The 26792-nt window shown below is 49.5% G+C and overlaps 2 protein-coding genes across 2 annotated transcripts; both read left to right on the top strand.

The window, feature by feature from the left end:
- Positions 1-974: 974 nt before the first annotated feature.
- HPSE (heparanase) lies at positions 975-13799 on the top strand. The gene is made up of 12 exons (XM_059826949.1): positions 975-1144; positions 2756-2901; positions 4261-4383; positions 4747-4920; positions 5393-5564; positions 6136-6183; positions 8275-8368; positions 8984-9090; positions 10035-10149; positions 12504-12622; positions 12768-12914; positions 13640-13799. The coding sequence occupies exons 1-12, from the start codon at positions 975-977 to the stop codon at positions 13797-13799; spliced, it is 1575 nt and encodes a 524-aa protein (XP_059682932.1).
- Positions 13800-18487: 4688 nt separating this feature from the next.
- On the top strand, positions 18488-26532 carry COQ2 (coenzyme Q2, polyprenyltransferase). The gene is made up of 7 exons (XM_059826741.1): positions 18488-18695; positions 18975-19141; positions 21136-21257; positions 21484-21569; positions 22467-22600; positions 23049-23237; positions 26005-26532. The coding sequence occupies exons 1-7, from the start codon at positions 18488-18490 to the stop codon at positions 26158-26160; spliced, it is 1062 nt and encodes a 353-aa protein (XP_059682724.1). The 3' UTR covers positions 26161-26532.
- The last annotated feature ends 260 nt before the right edge of the window (positions 26533-26792 follow it).

The raw sequence follows: 26792 nt of genomic DNA on the forward strand, positions 1-26792 counted from the left end.
TTCAGCGTGCGCGATGCTGGTGAGGTCTGAGCAGGCAAGGAACCGGCGTGAAACCCGGGTTCGGTTTGGGGGGCGTTGAGGCTGTTGGGAGTGTAACCCCGGCCTTCGGGTGGCCCAGGGGGGACCCGAGGCACCGCACAGGGCTGGGGCTGGGGGAGCAGGGCTGCTGTGGCTGCGGCTGGCCATTTCCCAACTGGGCTCCCAGGCAAGGCCAACCGTTGCCAAAGGAGGAGTTTTGGCACAGGCTGGACTCTCCAGCGAGGACCCGGGGGGCAGACCCGGAGCGTGCTTGAGTCTTCTTTGTAACCACGATTCCAAGTTGCATGTCGGCCGTAATTAAGCAATACCCTTGTTGCAACGGCGGGGAAGCGCTTGAAGCGGCAGGCTCGCCGAGCGGCACCGGTCACAGGCTCTCACCGGGCAGTGCTGTGGCTCGCTTTCCCCACGGCAGAGGCCCGTGGCTGGGATGTCGGGTTGCCACCTCGCCCCTCGAGCGGCAGCGTTCGACGCCTGGCGATGTCCCACACGGTTTTGCACCCAGCTGCCCCGGGGTCGCCCGGGCGAGGTGAAAAAGCCGTCGATGTTGGGTGGTCGGCTGCAGCGTGCGAGGCGAGGAACCGGTGTGTAACCCGGGTTCGGTTTGGGGGGCGTTGAGGCTGTTGGGAGTGTAACCCCGGCCTTCGGGTGGCCCAGGGGGGACCTGAGGCACCGCACAGGGCTGGGGCTGGGGGAGCAGGGCTGCTGCTCTCCAGGGCTGCTCTTCCAGCCCGAAGCCCCTTTGTAGGGGGGTCGGGGGGGGTCTCGGCGCCGGCTCCTCCCGCCACCCCCCCGCCTGCCCGCCGGGGAGCTGAGGGCTGCACCCCCGGGCCGGGCCCGCCCTCCGCGGGGTGGCGCCGCCGGCGGCGCGGCGGGAGCGGAGGAGGAGGAGGGTGAGGAGGGTGAGGAGGGTGAGGAGGATGAGGAGGGTGAGGAGGATGAGGATGGTGCTGCTGCTGCTGCTGCTGCTGCTGGCGGAGGGGCGGCGGGCGGCCGTGCTGCGGCTGGGGCTGAGGGGCAGCCCCCGCGGGGAGGTGAGCCCGGCTTTCCTCTCCCTCACCCTGGACGCCAGCCTGGCCCGGGACCCGCGCTATGTCGCCTTGCTCAGGTGAGCCCCCTCCCTCCCCTTTTAGGCGGCATAAAGGGTCCCCCAGAGCCGGGGGACGGTGCCTGGTAAGCGGGGAGGGGAGCCCGGGCATCCCGGCGGGGGAACCGGCACAGGCGCTGCTGCCTGGAGCGCTCTGAGGGGGGGGGGGGGGGGGGGGCCCATCGCCGGGGCCGGGGGGAGGCTGCTGGATCCCCTCTGCTTCGGGATCCCCTCAGTTCACCCCCCCGGGGCAGCAGCGCGGTGTCTGCGGAGGGTGCCCGGGGGAGGGAGCCGGGATGGTGCTGGGAGGGAGGTGCTGGCGGGAAGCAGCGCCGGGATAAAGCGGGGAGAGGAGCTGCTTGGCCAGCAGGAAAAACGGAGAAGGCAGCGGGGTGTGGGGGGGGGGTGCTGGGGGCTGCCAGCCCTGCTGCTCCCCGGGGTGGAAATCACCCCAGGCCTCGGGCAGCTTTGCAGGCGTTTGCCGGGACCCCCTCAACAGAAAGGCAACTGAATCCCGAGGGAGGTTTGTCACCATCAGAGCTGAGTGGAGAGATCCTAAAGATGAAGCCTTTTTCCCCGCCTCGGGTAACACTGAACAACTCTGGACTGCCGAGCGATGGGGTGCCCTGCCTGCTCTTACGGCTCTGACCTCTCTCTTGCCTTTTCTTCCCTGCTTTTGCTCTGGTTTTGTACTCTATTCCTTTAAATCCTACCTTTTTGGGAAGCTATTTATTCTTTTCATCCATCCGATCCCATTTTTCAGCCCCGCGCTACTTCTCCAGTCCTGATTTCCCTCCTCCCACCGCTTTCATCTTTTCCTCCTCTCCTTTCAAGAGAAAAAGGTGACGCCGCCTTTATCAGAAAGCACTCAGGTCTCCAACCTCCGGCCCCCACCGCACACCTTGGGGTTCACTCCGGGACCGGCCCCGCCGCCGCGAGGAGCGGGAAGTACTCGGTGGACTCTAATCTGTCATGCGTCACCACCAAGCAGATCGTGCTCGGGCACCCGTCATCCTGCCGTGCCTCGCCAGCGAAGGCCGGGTGTCGGTGCCGCATGCCCTGTGCAGGGTGCACGCGAGTCGCAGAGGCAGAGCTTATGTTATGATATAAACCTGCTTCGCTAAAGCTAACGCTTGTCCCAGCGTGGACTCTTAATCGCTCTTGGGTACAGAAGTCATCGCTTTGGTTGTCGTTGATGGAAATTGGGAGCGATGATGTAAAGTCACCCGCCTTCTCACGGGACCGGTGTGTTAGTTTTGTATAAACGAAGCCAAAAAATCTAGGGAAGAAGGATGCTTAGGACAAAAAAAATACCCGTTTTGAAGCATTGCCTTACTCCGTCCCCAGGATTTGACTCCCTGTCCGTGAGCGTGTTCCCTGGGGCACGTCTCCCCGTCGCTGCCTCGCCACGCTCCCCCGGCCCGCTCGGCCGGCAGCGTCCCTGTTGCGCAGCGCAGAGGGCTGGGGCGTGGGTCCAGCGAGGGGTCAGGAGTGCCCTCAGGCTACTGGGGAGCCCCAGGTCACCTACTGCAGCGCTTCCCTCTGAGCGCTCGCTGTGTTTAGCCTCTACACCGAAGCCATAGTCCACACAAATGAAGTGTTTCTTCTTGTTTCTTGATGTCCTTTCCTCAGCAATCCCAAACTGCGTGCCCTGGCGACGGCCCTGTCTCCAGGTTTCCTGAGGTTTGGCGGCACCGAGACAGATTTTCTCATCTTTGATCCCAACAAGGATTCAACTTTAGAAGAAAAAATCATCTGGGAACTTCAGGCCCAGCAAGGTAAAACTGCCATCGACGTGTTAGACTGGAAACCGCCCTGGGTTTAGGAGGTGGCTTTGATGCAGGTTGGGGATGCCGCAAGGGCACGGCGGCAGCGCTGAGGGGTCCTCCACGGGGTCAGCATTGCTCCCCTCCGTGGAGAGGAGATCCGTGGACCTTCAGCACGGTCCGTGGGAGAAGCTGTGCCAGCCGTGGGAAAGCGAGGAAGGGAGCGGGGGACCTCACGTCCGCCCCGGCATCTGCTGGGAGTCTCCCTTTGCCACCCCGTGCTCCTGGCAGCAGCCTTGGGAGCTCCCCCGCCGCCTGGGAGGCGGTCAAGGTCAGCTCAGAAGTTGTGGTTTCATCATGAAAATTAAGTAACGGATGGAAGAAATAATCTGATGGGACCAGAGCGTCCGTTTTCTCTATCTTGGCCAAAGCCAGAGCTAGGCTGGGAGCGCAGCCTTGTCCTCCTGTCGCTTCGAGAGGGCAAGTGCAAACCCCCCAGACCACTGCCAACTGCTCGAGCTCGCTCCTGGTGTGCGAGGTTTCCCACTGCATTAAACTCCATTTCCTCTTTAAACTTAGCAAAAGCGTATAAACCCTTTTAGAGGTGTTTCAGATGAAAAAACTCCCGTCTATTCCTGTGGTGTTGCACAACGGTGCAATCGTACATCGCTGTACAACCGGCGATGCTCAGTTTTGAAGTCAAGTGGTACTTTTGCCCCCATACCGCTTTACCGAGCGGCCGCCTCCTCTCTGGGTAACCGTGACTCCGGCTCACGCCTTCCTCTCTGGTTATGGCTTTTTCCTGGTTTGCGTGCCAAGGAAACACATGAGCTTTGAAGAAGCGTTGCCCTTGGAGCTGCATGGGGCAGTCGGTGCCTTCCCCTGCGCGAGACGGGCAGCGTGGGAAGCGCTGCCCCGTATCTGCCCCCAGCAAGACGGGCTGTGCGCCCTGCCAACCCACCGCACGCCGGGGGGGCTTAGCTGCTCCTCGGGCACCGCAGCCCACGCTTCGGCAGCTCGCTGGAACGAGGGTTTCTGGATGGTGCTCCAGCTAAAATAGTTTATCGGGGTGTGACCGCCACGATACCAGCTGCCAGAAGGACGTCTCAGTCTTCCCCTGCCCTCCCCATCTCCATCACCCTAAATCGGGAAATACGCATTATAAATATAATATATATTTACGCATCAAGCCAGCCCTCTTTCTCTACGTGGTTAAGAGTGTGAAAGTAGGGGTGTGTTCCTCGCAAGTGGCTCTCAGCCTGGCTTCAAGCAGCTCTGCTTCCTCCTGGGGGATGCAGCCCTTTGCCTGCTGGACCCTGGCCGTGAAGACGAGGACTTAATTGCCATCATCCTTCTTCTGCCCTACAGAAGCTTGTGGCTCAAGGCCTGCGTTCGCTGCCGTTGAGAAGCTACTGCTGGCCCAGTGGCCCAGCCAGGAGAAGTTGATTCTTGCCGAGCACAACCGAAAAAAGCACAAAAACACCACCATTACAAGTAAGACTTCGATGGATTTTTCTGCTGGGGTTTATAACCAGGGGGCTGCAAATCCCTGCCCTGCGCTGAAAGGGGTGTAGGCTCTTAGGAGCTGAAACCACTGAAAACGAATGTTTTTCTGAGTGGGTGAAATGTTTCTAAGAAATCTTTTTCTACTGCCTGCCACCTTGTATTTAATAGTATGCGGCTGCTGCAGGAGTTGGCAGGATCTCAACACCTTGCAGGATGGTGCGTCTTAAGGTCTGGGCATATCTGCAGCACCAGCCTCAAAAAATACAGGCAGAAAAGATTGTCGCTTGGCCGGAGCTCAACCAGCACGCCGTAACCTTGAGATAACCCCCCCCCCTTTTCTCCTCCGCGCAGGAAACACGCTGGATATTCTCTACAGCTTTGCAAACTGCTCAGGGTTTCACCTGGTCTTCGGGCTCAACGCCTTGCTGCGGAAGGATGGCTTGCGGTGGGACAGCTCGAACGCCCGAGCGGTGCTGGACTACTGCGCCTCGAGGAGGTACAACATCTCCTGGGAGCTCGGGAACGGTAAGCGCGAAGGCTGCGTGTGGGCCAGGCCAGCGGTCACCTGGAAAGGTGCCGCCGCGGGGTATGGGCTGGAAATTTTGGATGTTTTGGATGACGGTCCATAAAGGCAAGGTGAAGTTTTATTGCTAAACGTGAAGGTCTCAATGTGCGAGGAGGGATTTCACAGAAAGTCCAATGAATGAGGAAATTGAGATGATTTTGCTGCTCCTACTAAGGCTCTGAGACGAGGTGAACGATGCCCCACGAGGTGCAGGATATCACCTCTGGGGACTGGCTGGGACAAGGCGCTGGAGAGCAGCGCGTTGCGTCAGCCGGGCTTTCAGTTTCGTGCTCATCGCCTTCAAACATCTCACCCATACCGTGCCAGATGACGTGAAGCCATAGGGCGTCGGTACTCCCCACGTGGAACGAGCTGCCCTATTTTGTGCCCCGAAACTAGAGCGGGGTGCTGATGCGAGCCTGTCTTCCCCAGAGCCCAACAGCTTCAGGAAGAAATCTGGCATCTACATCGACGGCTTCCAGCTGGGACAAGATTTTATTCACTTACGCCAACTTCTGAGTAATTATAGCTTCTACCGGCACGCCAAGCTCTACGGTCCCGACGTCGGGCAGCCCCGAAAGCACACGCAGAGACTGCTGAGAAGGTAGGGGTGTGGGGCCGCGGCAGCACCCCGGGGTGGGGGGGTGTGGATAGCGGTGCCTCGTCTGCACCCAGATGCCGGGGGCATGAGGAGGCGTCCGGACAGGGGTTTAAGGATTTTCTGCTCCAAATCAATAGTGAGGATGTACAAATGGGTACGTCCAGTCTATTTGAGAACTGATTTCCTGCATTTTTCCTTAAATTAGAAACACGGAATTGTTTTTTCCTTGACTGGGGATGAGTGAAATCTTACCTACATGCATGAGCTCAAGGCTTAAATACTTGAAACTAAGACAGTAGCGATACTTCAGTGATCCGCGCACCTTTTAATTGAGCACTGGCTCTAGTGGGGTGTTAACCCCAGGGCTTTTCACCCCAGAAATCTCCGCCTGTTACACAAGCATTAAATCATCCTCCCAGCAACCCGCTGAGGCAGCCGGGCTGCCCAAAGCAGTTGACCATCGCTACGGCCGGCCGGGGGGAGAGGGGAGGGCCATGCATGGCAGCTCGCTCGTGGGGCGCCGCGACCCGTCACCGGTACCCGCTAACCCCCCCGCTCTCCCCTCTGGTTGCAGCTTCTTGAAATCGGGAGGGAAGGTGATCGACTCTGTCACTTGGCACCAGTAAGTACCGCTCGGATACCATTGTCAGGCTGCTTATCGCCTGTTGTCTTCGCAAAATGTCAAGTTGAACACCTCAACAGGAAGGAGGGGGCGAAATACCCCTCTCAGCAGTTCCTCAGGTGCCTTTTTGCAAACTCCCCCGCTCAGAATAAGAGACAAATTGAGCCGAGCGCCTTACAGGAATGCAGAAGGTCTCCAAAGAGGCTACTTGGGGCAGAGACCCACAAGCAGTGGCGGGGGTTTGTAACGTAGGCACAGCAGCCAGCAGTGCAACACATGCAAGACAGTCATTTCGCTTGCTAAATGTGCGCACCGAGAAAAACAGAAGTGGGATGTGGAGGAAGAGATGGCACGGCAGCTTTATTTCTCGGAAGAGTGCGAGGGGGTAGGTCACAGCTCTCCCCCGCAGGAGGAGAGTCTCTGCAGCAGTGGAGCCTTTTTGCATAAAGAATCACAGAATCACTGAGGTTGGAAAAGACCTGTAAGATCATCAAGTCCAACCATCGAAATGGTTGAAACACGAAACGCCGTGTTTCAACCTCTACCAAAAGCTAGTGAGATCCGAGCAGCAGTCCTGGTTGTCTCAAAGCTCCGAGTTGCCAACCTTTGCAAATGAAATGCACTTTCCCATGGGAAGAAGGGGGGGGTCGTATAAAAGGAAAAGAAGGTAGCTCAGACTTGCTCGGCAGAGATGCCTCTGCTGCTCTTCTGCAAGAGCAGAAGGTTTTTAACGTAAGGTTTTAAAAAACCCGTGGGTGGCTGGGCTTTGAAACGGAGTCAGTACCCCCGACATCGGTGCTCTCCTTGGTGTTAGAAAGGCTGAATCTGCTCGAGTGAAAGCTTCGCTCCCTAAAAGCAAATTCAGGGAGTCACTGATGACCCTGCTGACAAATGCACCCAGCTCCTTGCAAAAAATGCAGTAGAAGCCTTGTTAGCTGATGTGTTCCATGCTGCCTTTCGTCTCTATTTATGTCTGTCTGATAGAAACGAAAAGCCCTGTGGGTCTGGCTGACCCTTACCCATAGAGAAGTGCCAGCAGCTTCTCCTGCTCCCTTACGTTTGCTCTCCAACTCGCCCTCAGATCCCACCCGCAGCGCAAAGAGCACCGGCACGGTCCCAGCCCTGCGCTCTTGTGCCGTGGCTTAGAGATGGGGTTTTAAAGTGTTCAGGTGGGCAGCGGGGTACGCCAGCCCCGGAACCCCGCGTGTTGGAAAGTGATTTCCACGTGAAGCTGGTTTTCTTTCCGGAGTCGAATGCAGCACGGTGATATGCGGCAGTCAGGTAACAGTGGGAAAAGATGCGCACACTTATATTATATATATGTATACGTATATGACTTATCTATGTATTTTGAGCTGCTAGCAAGGCACAAAATGCGTCCTCTCCCCTTTCTGGGCTGTTCTTGCCCTGTGGCTGCCTTTGCTTTAAATGGGCATGCGTTATTTTCTTTACTAATTTAGCATTATCGGGTTTTTAGCTTCCTCTTGGAGCTGGGAGACTTCAGCTACTTCTGGTAGGACTGAGCGATAGCGTGACGAAATGCAAAAACCACAGGGATCCCAATTTCCCGTTCTTTATTTGGCCAAACCAAACTGAAAAGCTCTTCTGCTCATGGTGGAGGGCAACCTCCGTCCCATAGGGATGCCTCCATCCTGTTCCCCTCCAGATGGCCAAAATGCTCCGACAGAGGAGCAGAAGCTGGGATCTGGTATTTTTAATATATAACTTGATACAGTAAAGCAAATAATCACATAGGAGCGTCAGACTCCTCAGCAAGAGATTTACAGAAGCTGCCTCTTATTCAGTGACGTTTTCCTCATTCTAAACGAGTAGATGCAAAAAAAAACCCCTACTACTTCTGTTGATTAAAATTTCTGTCATATCCTGCCTCTGTCGAGGTAATTATACCTGATAGTCCCTTAAATACAAACAACGTACCTACACATTTGGAAAACAAAAGAAGAAAAAGAACTGGACAGAAAAATGTGCTGTGGATATATGTATCGAGCAACTGAGTACTTTTGGTGGTGTTTTGTACCAGGGTAGTAGTATTCCTTCATTTTGGCTGTGTTTTTTTTTTTTTTTTTCCAGTTACTATTTGGACGGACGAAGTGCAACGAGGGAGGATTTCTTGAGCCCTGAAGTGCTGGATACCTTTGCCACAGCTGTACACGAAGTCCTGGAGGTGCCTTGTCCTGTTCAATCATTCCCAAGTTCAGTTGCCGGGGGCTTAGCAGAGAATCCAGAATAAAGTACAATTTCTCGCTAGCAATGAACAGGGATCCTCAAAGCTTGAGTGCCACTGTCATTATAAATTAAAAAAAAAATATTAACAATACTAATAATAAATGAGCTTCAGTAGTTTGCCGTGCAGCAAGCATGGTGCCAGATACATCACAAACCTACAACATTCTCATTTATCGAGGTAGACATTACTCAGGGATGTAATTTATGGTCGTACCCCGCCTGCCCCGATTTCTTTGTATTTTGGGATCCTGAGAACAGCGTAACTTGGAGTATACCGCTACTCGGCATGAGAAGACTTCCAGAACCTGGCTTTTAGTGCTGTTTGCCTCGTTCTACGTGCATAGATGTGATTTTTTGGGGAATGGTGGGGAATTAAATCTGCTTCTAGTCCTTTTGATCAAAATTTCTGTGACATCCCGCCTCGGTTGGTGTTATCCTGTAAATGCAAACGTGGTACATAGGCATTTGGCTAAATTTTCTTTGCCCATTATTTCAGTAGCGGAAAAACTTAACTGTTGTCTCTTTCTCTTCTTCCCTACGCCAAACCGGCCAGATCGTTGGTGGGACCGTGCCTGACAAGAAGGTCTGGCTGGGAGAGACGAGCTCTGCCTATGGAGGGGGAGCTCCCAGGCTGTCCAACACTTATGTTGCTGGCTTTATGTGAGTACCGTGTCACAGGGAAATCACACGTTACCAGCTGAAGGAGGTTGCGTACACACCCCGCGGGAGGAACGTCTCCTTCGGGCTTCCCGGGGAGCGCAGGCAATGGTTGGGTTGAGGACTGTAACCCTCCCACCGCTCCCTCTGGGCTTCCCCCGTGCCTGAGGTTCGATGTAGGCGCAGGTAATAGCAGATTCCTATGGGAAACGGGGGATGAGAAGCGTGAGGAAGTTGTTGTATTTCTGCCCTCGGATCTGCAATGCTAACTCCATCCTATTGTGAAGATGGAAAGTCATTCAGGAGATGGGTGACCTTTCCCGATGACATCCTTGGACCACCATGAAATAACCAACCAAAGGGAAATCTAGTCATGAAAACAATTTTCTCCAAGGACTCCAGCTGTAGCATTTACTTGAAATAAAATAATTCAGGCTTTTCTTAGCACTTTGATCAGTTTGCAGATTCCAGGAGAAAAAATTGGCTGGGAATGTGCAGTTCACACTTTGAAAATTAACCGAAAACACAGTTGCAATGTATTTTTTTTCCCGTCCCATAAGGCATGATGAGCTTTTCATCAGGGCCTGGTGGGTCGGCAAGTCAAAGCCTGGTAATGGCAAGCAACCTTGTTTTCGATGTGATGAGTTCTCTCAGCCTTCAGGCCCTTGGCCAGTTCAGGAGCATCCGCTGCCGCTCCTCGTTTCCACCACCTGCAAACAGGGGAGTGGAGCAACTGTTCCCACCAACTCGGACCTCCAGAGGTGGTCTGAAATGATTTTTTTAAGGGAATCAATGCAAGACATGACTTGAAATTCGTTGTGTGGTTTTAAGGAAGTCAGCATCGTGCCCTAATTCTTGCCTTCCTTCTTCCCGAGCTGGTTGGAGAGGGGCAGCGGAGTTGAGGTCAGCAATTTCATCTGCATGTTGTTTGCCTCATTTTTTGGCAGGTGGTTGGACAAACTCGGGCTTTCAGCCAGGCAGGGGATTGACGTGGTGATGAGACAGGTTTTCTTCGGGGCGGGGACCTATCACCTGGTGGATGCCAACTTTGAGCCTTTGCCGGTACGTGTGCAACCCCGCTAACACCGTCTGAACGTGGCAGGTATTTCTGCACCGGCACCGCTGGATGTGGAGGTACAAGTCAGCTGTTTTAACAACGCAAGGTAGTGACGGATTATTGCTAGGATAGTCACAGTTATCCTTGCACCTAAAGTTATCTCATGTTTCGTTATGGCTTCATGTATTTTATATATATATAGATACAAGATATTTACAGCAACTGCAGGAATGCAGCTGGTCTTCAGCATAGCAGAGGCTGATTTCTGGGATACTGTGTTCAGTTTTGGGCCCCTCACTCCAAGAAGGACATTGAGGTGCTGGAGCGTGTCCAGAGAAGGGCGACGAAGCTGGTGAGGGGTCTGGAGCACAAGTCTGATGAGGAGCGGCTGAGGGAGCTGGGGTTGTTCAGTCTGGGGAAGAGGAGGCTGAGGGGAGACCTCATCGCTCTCTACAGCTCCCTGAAAGGGGGTTGTGGGGAGGTGGGTGTTGGTCTCTTCTCCCAGGTGACTAGTGCTAGGATGAGAGGAAATGGCCTCAAGTTGCGCCAGGGGAGGTTCAGGCTGGATATTAGGAAAAAATTCTTTCCTGAGAGAGTGGTGAAGCATTGGAAGAGGCTGCTCAGGGAGGTGGTGGAGTCACCATCCCTGGAGGTGTTCAAGGAACGTGTGGACGTGGCACTGCGGGACATGGTTTAGTGGGCATGGTGGGGTTGGGTTGGTGGTTGGACTTGGTGATCTTACAGGTCTTTTCCAACCTTAGTGATTCTGTGATTCTGTGATTTGTATGCAGACACTTCTGGAGTTCACAAGGCTTTTCTGGATGGACTGGTTTGGTTTGAGTACTCCTCAGCTGAGTGATGAGTAGCTTTTAAACAGAAGTGGTATGAGGTATTATAATAAATTATATCCCAAGTGAAAACCAAACCAACATGAAGTCAAGACTCAGGCATTTCTTAGGTCATGAGCATATTTAGCCTTCAGTAGTGGCTGAAGGATAATTAAGTGAAAACATTCATTTAGTACAGTTGGATTTATTAGGAAATAACATTCTGCTGTGGCGAAACGTCATTATTTGAACTATACGTTGTTCTTGCATGTACAGCATGTTTCTTTGTGCTAGTAGCCCTTACCTTGGGGTGAGAGGATAGCATTTTTCTTTTTAGCTTTCCTCTCATTTTTCTGCTTCCAAGTTGTGCTTTTCACAGGCTCGTAGAGACCATCTGAGAGGAAACACAGCATATGGGGCTTTTCTGTCCTGCCTGTTCAGCTGGTCCCTGTGCCAGGGGCTATGTTGTCAGGCTTGTTGCTTTGGGCTTTTTATTCCCTCATTTAAAATAGATTTAAATTGGACTGAAAGGATGTGCCTTGTTCCTCTGTTACGGGCAGTACAGATGCTAATCAAGCTAATAATGCTTTAGAGGCAGGGAAATCCAAACCCAGGTCCATCAGTTTTAGTTGGCATGGAAATGAAGAAGCACAGCAGTGTCAGGAGGCTGCACCTCCTTGCAGAGGGGCTGAGCATGCCGGCCCGTAGGAAAAGTCACTTCCCCGGGCTCGTGGTGAGTCAGGAGAGAAACACAAGTTTTCCTTCTAGGAAAACCTCAAGGACAGCCAGACAGATGAGCTGGGAGAAGCTCTCTGAAACCCGCCAGCTGGAGCACATCCTCCCCTGGGGCTGCGCTCAAAGAAGTGATGCTGCAAAGGGCAGCCTGCCTGCAGCCTCCCAATCCCAAAACACAGAGCATGCGCTCTCTTTGGTGCCATCACGGACTTCATAAAATAGCAGTCAAGACGCAAGAAAAAGCGGACCTGGAAAAAACCGAGTCTGCACTGGGCATCACCCGGCTCTCAGGCATCATCCCGGGGTGTCAGAGGGTTTACTCTTGACTGGTGTTCAGAAATTAATCCTGAGACCTGTTCAAAAGCACGATGTTAGTGAAAGGCATAAAAGTTATCGGGGGCTTCTTCCCGGCGTTGGGCCCGTGGATTGGGGCCAGGTTTTCCTGCAGCTCATCCCCTGCGGGTGCAGCCCTGAGGTGCTCTATATCCTGCTGAAGAGCATTTCCAAAATGCAAACACTCTCTCCCCCACAGAAAGAGCTCCGAGATTTGCATACGAAGGGGAAAATGACTCTAAGGTACCTTGTGGACACAGCCGCTCTGCGGCTCGGAGGCAGGGTTTTCTCTTTAGCTGTGCTGTTTGTGGGGATTTAAATAGATATGGTGAAAAACTTGGTAAAGCAAAAAATGATGGGGAAAAAAAACCCTGAAATTACCGGCAAAATGAACGTTAGGTTAAGCACCGTGTGGAGTATCTGGCATGTGCACAAGTGCTTACATGTGTTTTTGTGCCTCCCAGGACTACTGGCTCTCGCTGCTCTACAAGAAGCTGGTGGGTACCAAGGTGCTACAGGTCAGCCTGGCCGGAGCCGACAAGAGGAAGCTCCGCGTCTACCTCCACTGCACGAACGCCCTCCAGTAAGCCTCCAGAAAGGGCCAAATATCCCAGAAACTGAGCCCAGACCCCCCAGGCCAACAAAAGTCATTTGGGACAGCGGGAGGATGTGTGTTATTTCTGCGAAACCTCTCCTGATCCTCACCATCATCTTCTCTTGCCTTGCAGCCCAAAGTACAGAGAAGGGGACGTGACGTTGTTTGCCTTAAACCTCTACAACGTTACCCAACATTTGCAGCTACCGAATTACTTATCGAGCAAGCATGTGGATCAGTACATCTTACTGCCTCGTGGCAAAGAGAGTATACTTTCCAGGTAAGCGTGCGATTCCGCCCGTCTCTGTAGAAAGGACTGTGAGGAGAGTTAGATGACCTCTAAAACCTCTCCTTGGCCAATTTGCAAGGTGGGGTGGGGGGAAAAGGTTGCCATTCCGTCATCTGGGGTGTTTTTTCAGTAAGGTCTGCCTTCTGTTAAATCAGATCCCCTAAAATCAGGCTGCTGAAAGCTTGCTAAGGTACAAGGACACTTGGTTGATGTTAATCGGGAAGCTTTTTCCTAGCAGGCTTCAGGGCTCTGGACCAGCTGCTAAAGTCCTTTTTCTTTCCCACGAGCGCGGGTATATTGCTTTCCCAAGTGCTGGCTCCTGATTTACAGCAACATGTTCAGGCTTTGTATGGTTTCTGTTGTTGTTACCGCTAATGCATCGGCACGGGAAGGATCTGCTCTGTGGGCGTAGAAGATACCTTGATGTTTGCAGGAGAAAAAAGAATTAAAATTTCTACTTTTCAAAGCCTGTTCTGCTGTTAACCTCACTAGAAGAGTAAGAAACATGTACTTTTCAACTTGCTTGTGCTACGACTCTAAAGGAGTCCTTGCAGAGGGAGTGCAGCGGGTGCTCTGCGTGTGTGCATGCATAAACCCTCAAGGGAAGTTTAGTTTGGCTTTGGGCTGAGTTTATGTTTACACTCGGGTCCAGAGCTGTTTGTGCTGGATGGCAAACAGAGCACAGCTCCCCAAGCAGTCTTTCTGCCGCTCTCCAGGTCTATTGAGCTGAACGGCCGTGTGCTACAGATGGTGGATGACAAAACGCTGCCAGAGCTCATCGAAAAACCCCTCGGTCCCGGCAGCGTACTTGGCCTTCCAGCCTTCTCTTACGGCTTTTATGTTATCAAAAACGCCAAAGCGATTGCTTGCATTTAAATGGTTAAGACACACACGCAGGACAAATGTAAAGCACTTGGCTCGTAGGGAAGTTTAATCCCAGAAATTCACATTTCTACCATGAGATTTAATTCTGGCAAAGGATGCAAATGTGCTGGCACCGGTACCATCCGTGGCCTGGGGAAGACACAGGGTCCCGCTGGGTAGTTTGTATGTGGAAGATGCTCGTTAAGCTCCCAGGAGAATTATCCAGGCAGAGCCAGCCCAGGCACGGGCTGGTTTTGCTCTCGGTCCAGCCTGGATCTCTGCGCTCGAGCATGGGGCCCTTCTCCACGCCACGCACGGAGCTGCATCAGCTTCTGACACTGCGCTTGGGGCTCTGCCAGCTGGGAACTGCAGCCTCCCCTCTCCCTCTCATTTCTGCAAGCACAGCTCTTGAAGCAGTCCCTTCCAAAGCTTGCCTTCAGAAAGGACGAGCAGGGGTTTTATTTTAGCTGTACAGCTGTGCCTTTGTCTGCAGCGTGTGGGGAAGCCCGAGGAGGGGTTGTGGTTGCTGAGAGCATCTTGGGGGGGAAAGCGGGGACACGCAAAGCAAACCGAGGCCTTGCCGAGAAACCAGGTCTTCCATGGGATTTGTCTTCCATGGGATTTGGGGCAGCACCACACGTTTTTCCCAAGCTAGGAGGGTTCAGTCACAAGATGGAGCTGTGGCCATGTGCTTCCCAAAGGCGAGTTTTTTGACACACGAAATGTAGGCTGCTCCCGCAGGGTGGTCTACCTCTGCCCGCACACACTTCATCCCGGGGAGGAATGGAGAGGAGCCCGCCAGCGTCCCGGTAAACCCTCCGTGGGCAGTGGGCTGCACGGCGAGGGCTCGTGACTCCCCAGCCTTCACCACCCCGCAGGTGGTTCAGCTGGAAGGGACTTCCCTGAACCTATCGGCAGGTGAAGCTCTGCTTTACGCTCCGTAACTCGCTCAGGTCTCTTCTGTCCTGGAGGAAACAGGAGAGTAAAGAGACTGAGCAAACCACCCACCCCTCGACCATCAGAGGGACTTCAGTGGCCTTAGAGCATCCCGGGGACAAACCTGCCCGGCCAGGCTGACATCCCTCCCGCTGGGGAAACAGCCATTTTAGCCAGAAATCGGTGTTGGCAGTGGCTTCTCTCCCTGGCTGTGCCTTCCCTGGGTGCACCTTGCTGCGGTTCGGTGTGCCACCGGCCGCTTTCCTCTGGCACACGGGCTGCCGGGTTGCAAAACACCTCGGAAAATACCTGTGGTCTCCCGCACGTTTATTTGCATCTGCTTTTCTTGAAGATATAGAACCCATGCCACTGTCAAAGCCTTACGATGTTTTGAGCACAGCAGGAGAGAACACCACCACCGTATTTCCCTTTTTAAGCTTTAAAAGGATGCTACCAGCTACATGGGGTTTCAACGCAGGGCAGGGCGGGAGGGGACCTTTTTTTAAGGAGAAGACTTTTAAAACAAATGTACTTTAGAAGCTGTGATGAAAAATTCCACAGTAAAAAGGTTACGTTTAAGTTCAGTGTGTCAAAGGAGTGTTTGCATCCGCAGCGCAGATGTGTTCTGTGAAGGGTTATGTATCAGGGGGTAATATAGGTCAGAAATGAGAATAAGGAAGGCAAAGTTTGTTTACATGGCCCAAGTTCAATAAAAGAAGTAAAGAGAGAGTAAAATGGAATGGGAAGTCTTACACAGAGTCAACATAAAGTTAATATATTATTATTATTATAATAATATGTTACAATTAAGACACCAAAGTTATTGTTTGCCTGGTAGCTTCTTTTTAGAACTTTTCTAGCAGTCTTGTTTATCCCAATGCTTGTGACTTTTGTATTTGAAGATTTTAATTAAAGTGATTTATACCAGCTTTTGGCAATCTTCCTTTTTTTTTTAAGACTCCTTTTTGGCATACTGATACCGCGAAACTCCGTACATTTCTTTTGGTCATACATCATCTGTGCTTTGTATGATTCCCAACAAGAGCACCCAAGTAAATAAAAATGAAAGAAGTCACATCCAGCTTGGCTGACCACCAGTTCAGAAGCCCTCCTGTCCGACTCGGACACAATGCACGGACTGATGATCGGCACGCAGGAGCTACTAGGAGGGGTACAGGGATGGCCGGGTGTGCAAATGACAGCTGCTGTGGCTTCACCTCCCAGCCACGTCTCCTCCCCTGAGCACACAGCCTGGTTCTTTGCATGGCGGGGTGGCGAGAGGTCTGACCATATCGCTCTCTACGACGACCTGAAAGGAGGTTGCAGAGAGGTGGGTGTTGGTCTCCTCTCCCAAGTAACAAGCAATAGGATGAGAGGAAACAGCCCTAAGTTGCGCCAGGGGAGCGTTAGATTGGATATTAGGAAAAATGCCTTCACCAAAAGGGTTGTCAAGCACTGGCACATGCTGCCCAGGGAAGTGGTGGAGTCACCATCCCTGGAGGTATTTAAAAGGCGTGTAGACGCGGTGCTTAGGGACGTGGGTTAGTGGTGGACTTGGCAGTGTCAGGTTAATGGTTGGACTCGATGATCCTAAAGGTCTTTTCCAACCTAAACAATTCTACGATTCTATGATTTACAGCTCACGTAACCACTTTCAACTTAAAAGCTGTCCACACACCCAGACAACTTCTCTTTACGAGGTGTTGTATATTAAACTGATAGCTACTGTTAGCTCTGTACAAACAAAGCAGGAGGGAGGGGAGCGTAAGAAATGAGACGCTGGATGCCGGCATACCAAGACAGGTACGATCAGAACCAGAGGCGACCATCTCCATCGCAGGACCCATCTGCAGCAGCAACGCCTGCCCCATGGGCACCTTATCTCAAGGGCTTTTTTTTCCTCTGTGAATGTTGTAAACCTTGGAGTCTCTACCTTGAATGAGTCTGTATATACACACACATTTATCTGAGACCAGGAGCAATGATTATATCTCGCACACGTTCTAATTTACTTTTGCATTTTTGACTCTGGGGCTTAGATTACTCACCTCGGATTTACTGTAAATCAGTTCCTGAAAGGTAGAGTAAGTTGCATCATGAGACCTTTGTATAGGGGATCATTTACTGTATGTGAAAATAAGGAAACTGATAACAATCTTAGAATCAGGGGCAATTTGACCATCAACTCAGATTTGAGTCAAACTAGACAGTGGGGCCTTAATAGCTTTTGGTGATTTTTCAAAGTCTGAAACGTGCTATTCCCTGGATGTTTTTTCAGTGAGGGGCCAGGCCACCTTACAATGAATATAAATCTAGTGCCAGAAAGTTTGCTTTTCTGCTTTACTTTCATGAGCTCCTTAAAAACTGTCTGCAGGCGGTCCACGGTTTGCTTGCCACATCACATATAAAAGAAAAAAACGCCCGCAGTGTCTGCACAGAAGCACCCACCCGGTGAAAATTGGGAGTATTGGAGTTCCTACGACGCAGCAGGCAGAAAGGCTGCGGGCGCGCGTTGCTGGGACACGCTCGCTGCCCTCCAGGATGTAGTTCGAACATGCCTTGGGCACTCATCTGTACCTGATGACCAACCTTGTCAGCGTGAAAAAGAGCCAAGGTCACAAAAAAAAATATTAGTTACACTTCCTCAGAGTTGAGCAACTGTTTCTTTTATGGTCCTGTGCAAATTGTTTCACTGCTGTGGAGGGCTGCTCGTTAAAACAGCGCATGGGAAAATGTGAAAGTCGCTTCTCCATCACATTGGTTTTTTTACCTCCTCCTGGTAGTCAACATTTTGGGAAATTAAAGTTCAAAATGGTTTCCCTTGGTTTTTGTCAGTGTGTCAGTCGCTCAAGCTGAAGGGAGTGTGGAATGAGACAGAAGTTGTACGCTACAGGGACACCAAATTCTCCAAGGAATCTTTCAGCAGCAAATCTGGGGACATTTTATCACTGCAACGATGCCATACAAGACACCATACAAGACAGAAGCTTTTACGGCTCTGTCCAAAGCTCCCCTGCCTCCCTGGTTTACGCAGTAACTCACATGAGATGGTGGGAGAACTGAGTGAATGAGGACAGAGATCCGAGGGCCAGATATGAAACCAGAAATTTTTATTAACTGCAGTCTGGAAAGGGTTGGGAGATGAGACATATGCTGATGCACGAACATGTATGTCTCGGTATGTTTGATGATATACAGTCACCTATGGGATGTCAACAAACAGCATGGAAGACTTTGAAGAAATTTAGTAGTAAAAAGAGCACAGATCCTTCCGGTGCGGTGCTGAGGTACAGTAACTGAAGATTACAGAGGTTATTAAACATGGGCATCCTGTTGTTTCGCCATCGGTGCCCCGCGGGTGCTCTGCCAGCGTTCACCGCTCGAAGCCGACGGCAGGCGAAGCTCCAGCCTCCCTCACATCCCGTGCCGTTCTCCGTACCTGCGGCAGCACCACGGCGGACCCATTCCTGCCGGTACCCGCCAGGCCCCGCGGCCTACGGGGAAACGGCCGCTCCAGCGCCGCCGGGGCGGGCTCCGCCTGGCCTGACCCGCACTTTCGATTCCCGGGAGTGAGGCGGCAGGCGGCACACGCCAGTCGGGCGAGAAGCGACGACACCCACCCCGGGGACTCGCAGGCAGGGACCCCCTCGGCCCCGGCCCCGCTTCGCCTCAGCCCCGGCCCCGCTCCCTCGGACGGGGAAGACGGGGGCACTGCGCATGCGCAGCGCCGCGTGACACCGCCACGCCGGAAGCGCGGCGACAAGATGGCGGCCCTCCTGGCGCGGCTCTGCCGGGGCACTCCCGGTCTCCGCGCCGCCCGCCTGCCTCTCGCCGCCGCCCCTCCGCTGCGCCGCCCCTCCGCGCCGCCGGGACCCCCCCGGCCGCTTAGCTTTTCGGCGGCCGAGCTGGTACGCGCCGCGCCGGACCCGCTGCGGCCTTACCTACGCCTCATGCGGCTGCACCAGCCCGCCGGTGAGCGGGCGCGGGGGCGGCGCCGTAGCCATGGCGACGCGGCGGCCATGGCGATGCGTGGGGCTGCGGCCCGGGGGGGGGCCGACCATGCCGGTCCCGGGGAGCGGCGGGGCGGGTGGGGGTCCTGTGCCGGTAGCACCCCTCCCCGGCCCCCCGCGGCCTCTCCCGGGGCAGGGCGTTGAGCCGGAGAAGCGCCTGTCTGCTCGGCAGTGCCGTTACTCGGCCCCCCCGCTCCTCCTTTCCCCGCTCACCCCACCCGCGGATTTTGTCTTCCCTCAGGGACGTGGCTGCTGTACCTGCCCTGCACCTGGAGCATCGGCTTGGCGGCCGAGCCGGGCGGCCTCCCGGACTGGCACATGCTGGCCCTCTTCGGCATGGGAGCGGTGCTCATGCGGGGAGCCGGCTGCACCATCAACGACATGTGGGATCGCGACTATGACAAAAAGGTGGAGAAAACCCCCTGGGCTTGCAAAGACCTCGGGAAGTGGCTTGCTGCTTAACGAACCAAGTACATGTCCGCTCATCTCCACCAGTGATTCTTTGCTGAGTGTAGGCGTAAGGCTCCAGGTTCCGAAACTCCTCCCCGTTTCGATCTGAGATGCGTGCGATTAGTTTGTCTGCGTCTCCTCCTAGAATAGCTGAAATCAGTTTATTTTGTATAACATTTCTCTCTAGGATGGTAATCTAGAGGAATTCTAGAGTACTTACCTCTGTGTAAGACACATGTTGTTGTCAGCTGTAGGTAGTACTTGAACAGGTTTAGTTTTCAACTTTGTTTTGCATGACAGAACAAAATAAATAGCCATTTCTTGCTACACTTGCCAGTTGCAACCTACCCAAGAACCACTTTTTTTTCTTTTTTTTTAAATTTTCAGGAGCAGGGTTTCCTTGAGCATTGTTGATTTCTTCATGAAAGTGGCTGTTAAGAGTATCGTGCCCAACCCTGAGCTAATCCTCTTCTATTATGTTGTATTTTTCATCTCCCTTTTGTTCAGAAAAGGGAAATAAGCAAAAGGCAGTGCCCAGTGTCGGGTGTTGAAATGCGCACAGGCTTTAAGGGGAGTACCCTGGTGTTGTGTCACTGTTTGCTTGTCCTGTTTTCTGTTCTTACATTGTTCCTCTGGTTTTGGGTTTCGGTGCTGTCAAGAGACAGGATAATGAGCCGATACGTGAAGTTCTTCCCAACAGCACTGTTGTATTTGTGCTGTTGGGAAGGCAATGAATAAGCATAAGTTTTGTGGCAGCTTTGCACGATTTAGGGTTCGGAGGTTCTTAGCAACTACATATAATAAAAATATTTGGCAGGGTGAGTTGTGTGATTCATAAGATGGAATTCTCAATATAGTGAATTAATTTATGCATTAATGTGATGTGGTTAGATGTAAAGTTTTAAAAACTCCCATCTCAGCTCTTTCTTACATACCTTAAAAGGATATCTTCAAAATAAGTGCGATCGAGGCCGGGTCGGTAGCAGGATATTGGCTTGTGTTGGTGATGGTGGTTTGGGGTTTTAGATTTTGTTACTGATTATTTGGTAAATGTTTTCTTTAAATGAAACATCCCATGTTTGGTTATAACGTGCAGTGGAATCGGTCACAAATATGCTAAGTGCACGTTTAAACTGCAAAAGCAGTATTTGACGTTTAACATAACCTGATCGGGGGGCAGAACAGACTAAAAGAATTTGTTTAAATTCACGTTATTAAAGCATATGCAGAACATGGATACATACATAATATTCTGTAAAAAGAACCTCTTCGAATAGACTGTCCACCATTTTCATCAACATGCAAAACTTTTGGGGTTTTTTTTGGCAATGGTCACCTTTGGCAAGTAACTCACTGTACGTTTCAGTTTAACTTTTTTTTCTGATAGTTGTTTCTTCCTTCAGTTTGCCTTGTATGATTTCTTGTTCCAGACAGAGTTCCTAAACTCCATTGTATCTCGACTAGGATTAAATTAATTGTCCTTTCACTCTTATTAACAATGGTTATGTGTGCTAGAGGAGCCCTGCATCTTTACGATATCTTACATGGTAATCACTTTAAAGCGTTTAAGCACAGAAGTGCTGCTCGAAATTGGGATAGTTAGCTCACAACTTTTTAAGTCTGATTCTTTTTTTCCTAAGGTAAATAAAATTCATATACAAGATGTCTATGGTGTTTCTAATCAGCCTTATTCCACACAAGTGGCTCTTTATTTCTGCTCTAGTTTTTAAAGCCTGCATGCTTCTATTATAGGTGCTGCTGCTTAGAAATACCGCTCATGTCCGTGATGATATGCTAGGTTTGTATCGTTGAAGGAACCCCGTCTCACACATTCTGTGACCTGTTTCTGTTTATTTTTCCGCTTATATGCCAATGGCGTGACTTTTAGTTTCAAGATACGTTGGAATGTGTTATGTTGGATTTGGTTTTAACATTTTCCTTTCTGTTTTCAGGTTGCGAGGACAGCAAGTAGGCCCCTGGCAGCTGGAGATATCTCTACTTTTCGGTCCTTCGTTTTTCTTGGGGGACAGCTTAGCTTGGCGCTTTGTGTGCTTCTGTGTCTGAATTACTATAGGTGACGTATAAGTTATCTTTTGGTTTTTAAAATTTGATTCCGGGTTCAGAGTTAAGCACAAGCGATTTTCAGCAGAAAAGGTGTTGGGGGCAGAGGGAGGAGGTTATTAGTGGTGGAATTGTATTTGAAAGTAGAAGAATTAGTTCAGTACTATGTGCAGCTCCTGTAATGCTGCACTTGTGATCTTTAGACTGGCAAACAATAAACTTCTTGGTACTTTTTACAGTATCATTCTGGGAGCAGCCTCTTTGTCTCTTGTGATCACCTATCCTCTGATGAAGAGAATCACATATTGGCCACAGTTAGTTTTGGGTGAGCTGGAAATATTTTTACTATTTTTTGCTTCAGATGTAGTTTTTGGGGTGTTTTATAAATTAGTAATTGAACTTCAGCAATCTGATTTTTTATAACTTTATATTAAAATAAAAATACTTTATAGACAAAGTTCTGTTGTGCCAGAAGCTTCTTAAACAACCTATAACACATACAAGAGTTGATGTTTGGCTGGCTTGTTTTTTGTTAAAAAACAGTTCCTTATTTCGATGGAGTGAGGGGAGGGAGAAAGGAAGGGAGAAAATAAATATTGGTCATTTGAGAATCAGCGTTAGTTCCGGGCTTATCTCAAAACCTTTCTTAAACATGCATTTCTCCTGCATTTCAGTCTTCAGCCTCTAAAGTAACTCCTGTGCAGAAACTGATAGTGCTTGTATTTCAGGTTGAGCTACTAAAACATGTCTTTGTATCTTGGCCTGCACGTTCCAGCTGCCTTCAACTTTTTAAACCAAAATGGTTGTCTTCAGCCTTGAAGTACCATAGTTGGCTGCTGTGCACTCTTTTGCAGTCAGTTACACTGACATCTTTTGTTATACTGACATCTAAGCGATTTAACTTTAGACCCGTTGTTTGAGTACACTGGAATAGTTCTGTGCAAATATTTCCTGATGCTAGTGAAGTCGAATTTAAATTGGGGGAAAATACGTGGCTATATGTATTTCTCCTTGTATGTCTAGAGTATTTAATGTCAAATTACTTGTATTTATTACCTGACTGAAAATAAGTGGTAGAAAAATAGATGCCAGTATTGTACAAAAAGCTGCTGATATGATACAAACTCAAACGAAAAATATTTAATTCCTTACATATAATTTAGATTGCTCCCAGCAATCTTGTAACTTTTTTTCTTTTTTTTCACTCTCTTTATGTTTTTAGGACTTACATTTAATTGGGGAGCCCTTCTTGGCTGGTCTGCCATCAAAGGGTCATGCGAGTGGTCTGTGTGTTTGCCCTTGTACTTAGCTGGAGTAATGTGGACGCTGGTATACGATACCATTTATGCACATCAGGTAGAGTAACTGGGAAATTTTAGATAATCTGTGTATGTTTGTGTGTTTAATTTACGACTTTGTTGTCAAAAGGCAGTACTAACCTGTTGCAGTTCTTCATCCTCAGCTGAGCTAAAATAGCACCAAAGAAACCCCAGCCCTTGGGCCTTTTATTGCTGTTTGCAAATGTTTTACATAGCAGGTAGAAAACTGGAAGTATAATGCACTTTGTGTGCTTACGCGTTTGCATTGTGTAAATAACTTTGACGTTGGTATTGGTTCTTGGCTGCTAAAGCAGCTCTAAGGACCAACCTTCTAATTTAAATTTTAATGTAGGGACCTACAAATGCACTTAAATTGAGTTCCTAATAAGAAGCGTTGGAAACTTAAGCAAGGCCCCCCTTTTTATTTTCCTTATGAAGTGGCAGTTGGATTGTGGATTTTTTGCTAATTCAGCCTTTCGTTCTAGGATAAGAGGGATGACATCATTATCGGTGTGAAGTCAACAGCATTACAGTTCAAGGAGGATACAAAGCAGTGGCTCAGTGGCTTCAGCCTTGCAATGCTCCTGAGTTTGTGTGTGGCAGGAATGAATTGTAACCAGACGTTCCCGTATTACTCGGCTGTGGCTGCTGTAGGGACTCATCTAGCGCACCAGGTTTGATTGGCTTTATTTATACTTTTTTCGTGTAGAAGTTCTTGATAAGAAGTCAGAGTGCTTTTCAACCCCCATCAATTCGCCAACTACCTAAAAAACCCAATTCCTGTAAAGAGAACTGAAGTCTTCTGCCAATAAGCTTGCTTCTCTTCAGTACCTTTTGCAGACCTTTTGTTTGAAGAGACCTCCAGTGGTCCGCAGACTGTAGAGCACTGGCTTTCAGTCTGTTCCTAACCGAAAGAACTGCCTCGTGTTAAGCTGTGATCTCAAGGGAATGGTTTTCTTCTCGCTGCCAGTAGCAGCTGCAGCTAGATCCACCTCAATATCCTGCAAGATTGTGCAGTTTTTACTGTTCTGATACAGCTCTTGCTATGTCTGGCAAACACGATCTGAGACTGCAATTGATGTATATCGTGATTGTTCACTTACTTTAAATGGTCTAGAGGATCAAGGACACATGCAGGCTTTTTTATTTTTTTACAACGTGCTGTACAGTAGCTATATGAAAATGAATGTTGCATGTTCTGTCTCTCAGAGATGCTTAATTTTACATCTAAATAATTATTCCATACTGTGGTCTGGAGCTTCAGTCTGGGACCTGGCAGTATAACAGTTTTCTGTGGCTTGTTCACTACCACCTCTAGCAGATGTCAATATTATCATTTTATGGTAATTGACAGTTCTAATTCACAGTTCTTTTCATAGCAGAGAACAATCCAGTTCAGTCTTGTAGTTGTATTAGTTTAGAAATTTTAACGAATGACAGAAAGAAAGAAATCAGCTTTGTCAGTAAAGGGAGCAGATAGGATCTTGTTACCCCGTTCTTTCTGAATCCTAACGACTGTGTTGCCCAGCCTTGTAGTGACAAGTCAGTCTATATGAAAATTAATTGCTGGTCTCGATAGGTGAGTGAAAGCAAAGAGGTTTATGCATTGCAAGTAGTAAAACCGTCGACAGTCTGAGAAGTTAAGTCTGTGGTTAACATGAAACTTTTTAAAGCACATTAGACTTACGTTACGCTTTAATGGGGGAGCTCATGCAGGTGGTGGATATTAAACATACCTCTGAGTAAGAGAATTCTTGCGGTGATGTAGTCTGGTACTTGTCAGCCACTGCTTTTCATAGCGATTGTGCTTGGAAATCTATGAGGGAAAGAATACTACGTTCCGCTGCATAATCATTTACAGTTTGAATTGTCGGAGAGGCCTTACATTGTTGTTTTAGCACAACTAGAAATTACGTTCCTGCAGGGAGGGTTTTTATAAGTGAGAATGCTGACCTGTTGAATGTAAGAGGAGGAGAGTGCACAACAATTCTGTAGATTGCCAAAGTCACAAGAGCAGCATTGTTCTGTGTACCACAGAATAGTTTCTTTTTGAGTATTTTAATACTAGTTCTCCCTAAACATTCTCATGCTTATCTTCTTGTTCAAGATTTCTGAACGTGTGCTTAACTAACTGAGTTTAGAAAGCTGAGTAAGCTTCCTGAGGGGTAGGTTTTCCTTAATTCATTGAATTTGTGCCTGAGACAGAGGAATTTGGTCATGAAAATGTCGAATTTCTATCCCACTCGAGAAGTTCACTGGCAGAAGAATAACATCTTCTATTTGCTTTGCATTTCTGAAGGTGTATGTCGTGGCTTGGCTGCTGTTGGGTTTTATTTGTCAGTTCAGTGTTTTCAGTTCCTTGTGCTTGAGGGGCTGACAGGTTTCAAGGGTGTGGATAACATCGTCTTGTGGACAGCGTTTCAGATTATTTGATCAGAACCCAGCCCTGTTGCCTCTGTACAACCACAGATGGCAGAGGAACAGGTTTCTCAGGGAAGGTTTCACTTCTTTTAGTCAGATACATTCTGTTTTGACTTCTTCAGAGGCTGAATTGCAAGGTTTGAGGTTTTGGGGGTACTTTTCTATTAATCCTTTCGCTTGTTTTGCTTAACATTTCCTCTTGTCATCCTTCTCAAGGCTTTTGCACCAGGTTTTGTTTTCGAGAATATTTTTCAGTAACTTTGCTCTTGCGGCACTGTGTGATTTTTTTTGTTTGTTTGTTTTTCTTTTTTTTTTTCTTTTTTTCACCTTTAATCGTGACTCACAGCAGAAAGCTGCCAAGCTGGGCAAGCCTTGCTTCTAGCTGTTGTTGCAGGTGTCCTGGTTCTTCTTTGCAAGAGAGCTGAACAGCCGTGGCTAAGAGCGACTGGACTAAACCAGCCCTGTGTGACTAGGCAGGGCCAGGCACCGTCCTGCGCATCCCAGTTAGCCTGGTTCACTGCTGGCTCTCCAGTGCCTTGTCTCTACCGAAACACAAACACTGAGCAACACCTTGCAGCAGAGATTTAAAGGTGCAGGCAGGTTTGGGGAGTTTTCCTTTTATTTAAGTTCCCATTGAAGAATTAGGTGGCTACCAACTGAGGAAAATCTCAAAAAGACTTATTTACATGCCCAGATATTTTTACATTTTTAAATATCAAACCAGACACACCAGTATCCAGGCTGTTTATACGGTCCTTCATTGAGAGGGTTCGGGAATCGTGTTCGTATGTGATCCTTGACTTTTCTGCTGTATGTGAATAAAGCTGTCAAATGAATATAGATGCCAGTTATGCAAAAAATCCTTTGTAAGCACAGAGTATTCCTGTTTCTTGTGGAGGTTAAGGGTAGACTTTAGAAGTTGAGATTCATCTTTTGAAATTACAGACCTTTTTGTCATATGTCAAATATTTACGAGTCTGTAGAATAATAATGCTAGAATGTTATTCTATGCTTTTGCAGATTTACACTTTGGACATAGACAAACCTGAAGACTGTTGGAAGAAATTTGCTTCGAATCGTACTGTGGGAGTTCTGCTCTTCGTAGGGATTGTGCTGGGAAATCTGTGGAAACAAAAAGACTCGAAAAATGTAGAGGAGCCTTTAGAAAACAGGTAGTTGAAATGACTATAAATACTGCTATTTTAGTCCAGCTAAAATGTAAGTACTGTAAGAAGGAAAGCACTTTTAATATAACTACAGCTGCTTTATACTGTTTATTTATAAAAGCTGGTGAAAACATTCTTGTTTCTACAAACGTGCAAATGAGATTATCCTACAATGTAAGTTTTGATTATTCTTAAATGACTTCAACCTCCGTAGAAGCTTCAACAAGTGAAGCTGCTCTGCTGGTCCTGTGTAATATAAGCAAACTTCTGTCAAGCTCTCGAGACTGTGAGCCTGAGATTTTATACGAAACGGATGTCTCTTAGTGACAGCGCATGGGAAAAAGCAAAGGGATTTCAGGATGTAAATAAAATCGGTCTGTACATGTTTGGTCTTCTGATTTATTACATGAATGATTTTAAGTTTGAGTTGGAGCTCGTTGCGTGAAAGCATTGCAATAACAATTTTTATCCTGAGATGTCTAGAAGCAGTCAGGACTCTGTGAGTGTGTGAGGTCCAGAATAAGAAGTCAGTAGAGAAGTATTTAAAATTACCTTTTGCTCTTGCTGTGATTGCTGGCAGTGGTTCCTTTTCACGTGAAAAGAACAGGCATCTGCAAAGTTGCCTGCACAGAGTGAGCTGAG

The sequence above is a fragment of the Gavia stellata genome, chromosome 19 (genome assembly GCF_030936135.1).
Source record: "Gavia stellata isolate bGavSte3 chromosome 19, bGavSte3.hap2, whole genome shotgun sequence".
NCBI lineage: Eukaryota > Metazoa > Chordata > Aves > Gaviiformes > Gaviidae > Gavia > Gavia stellata.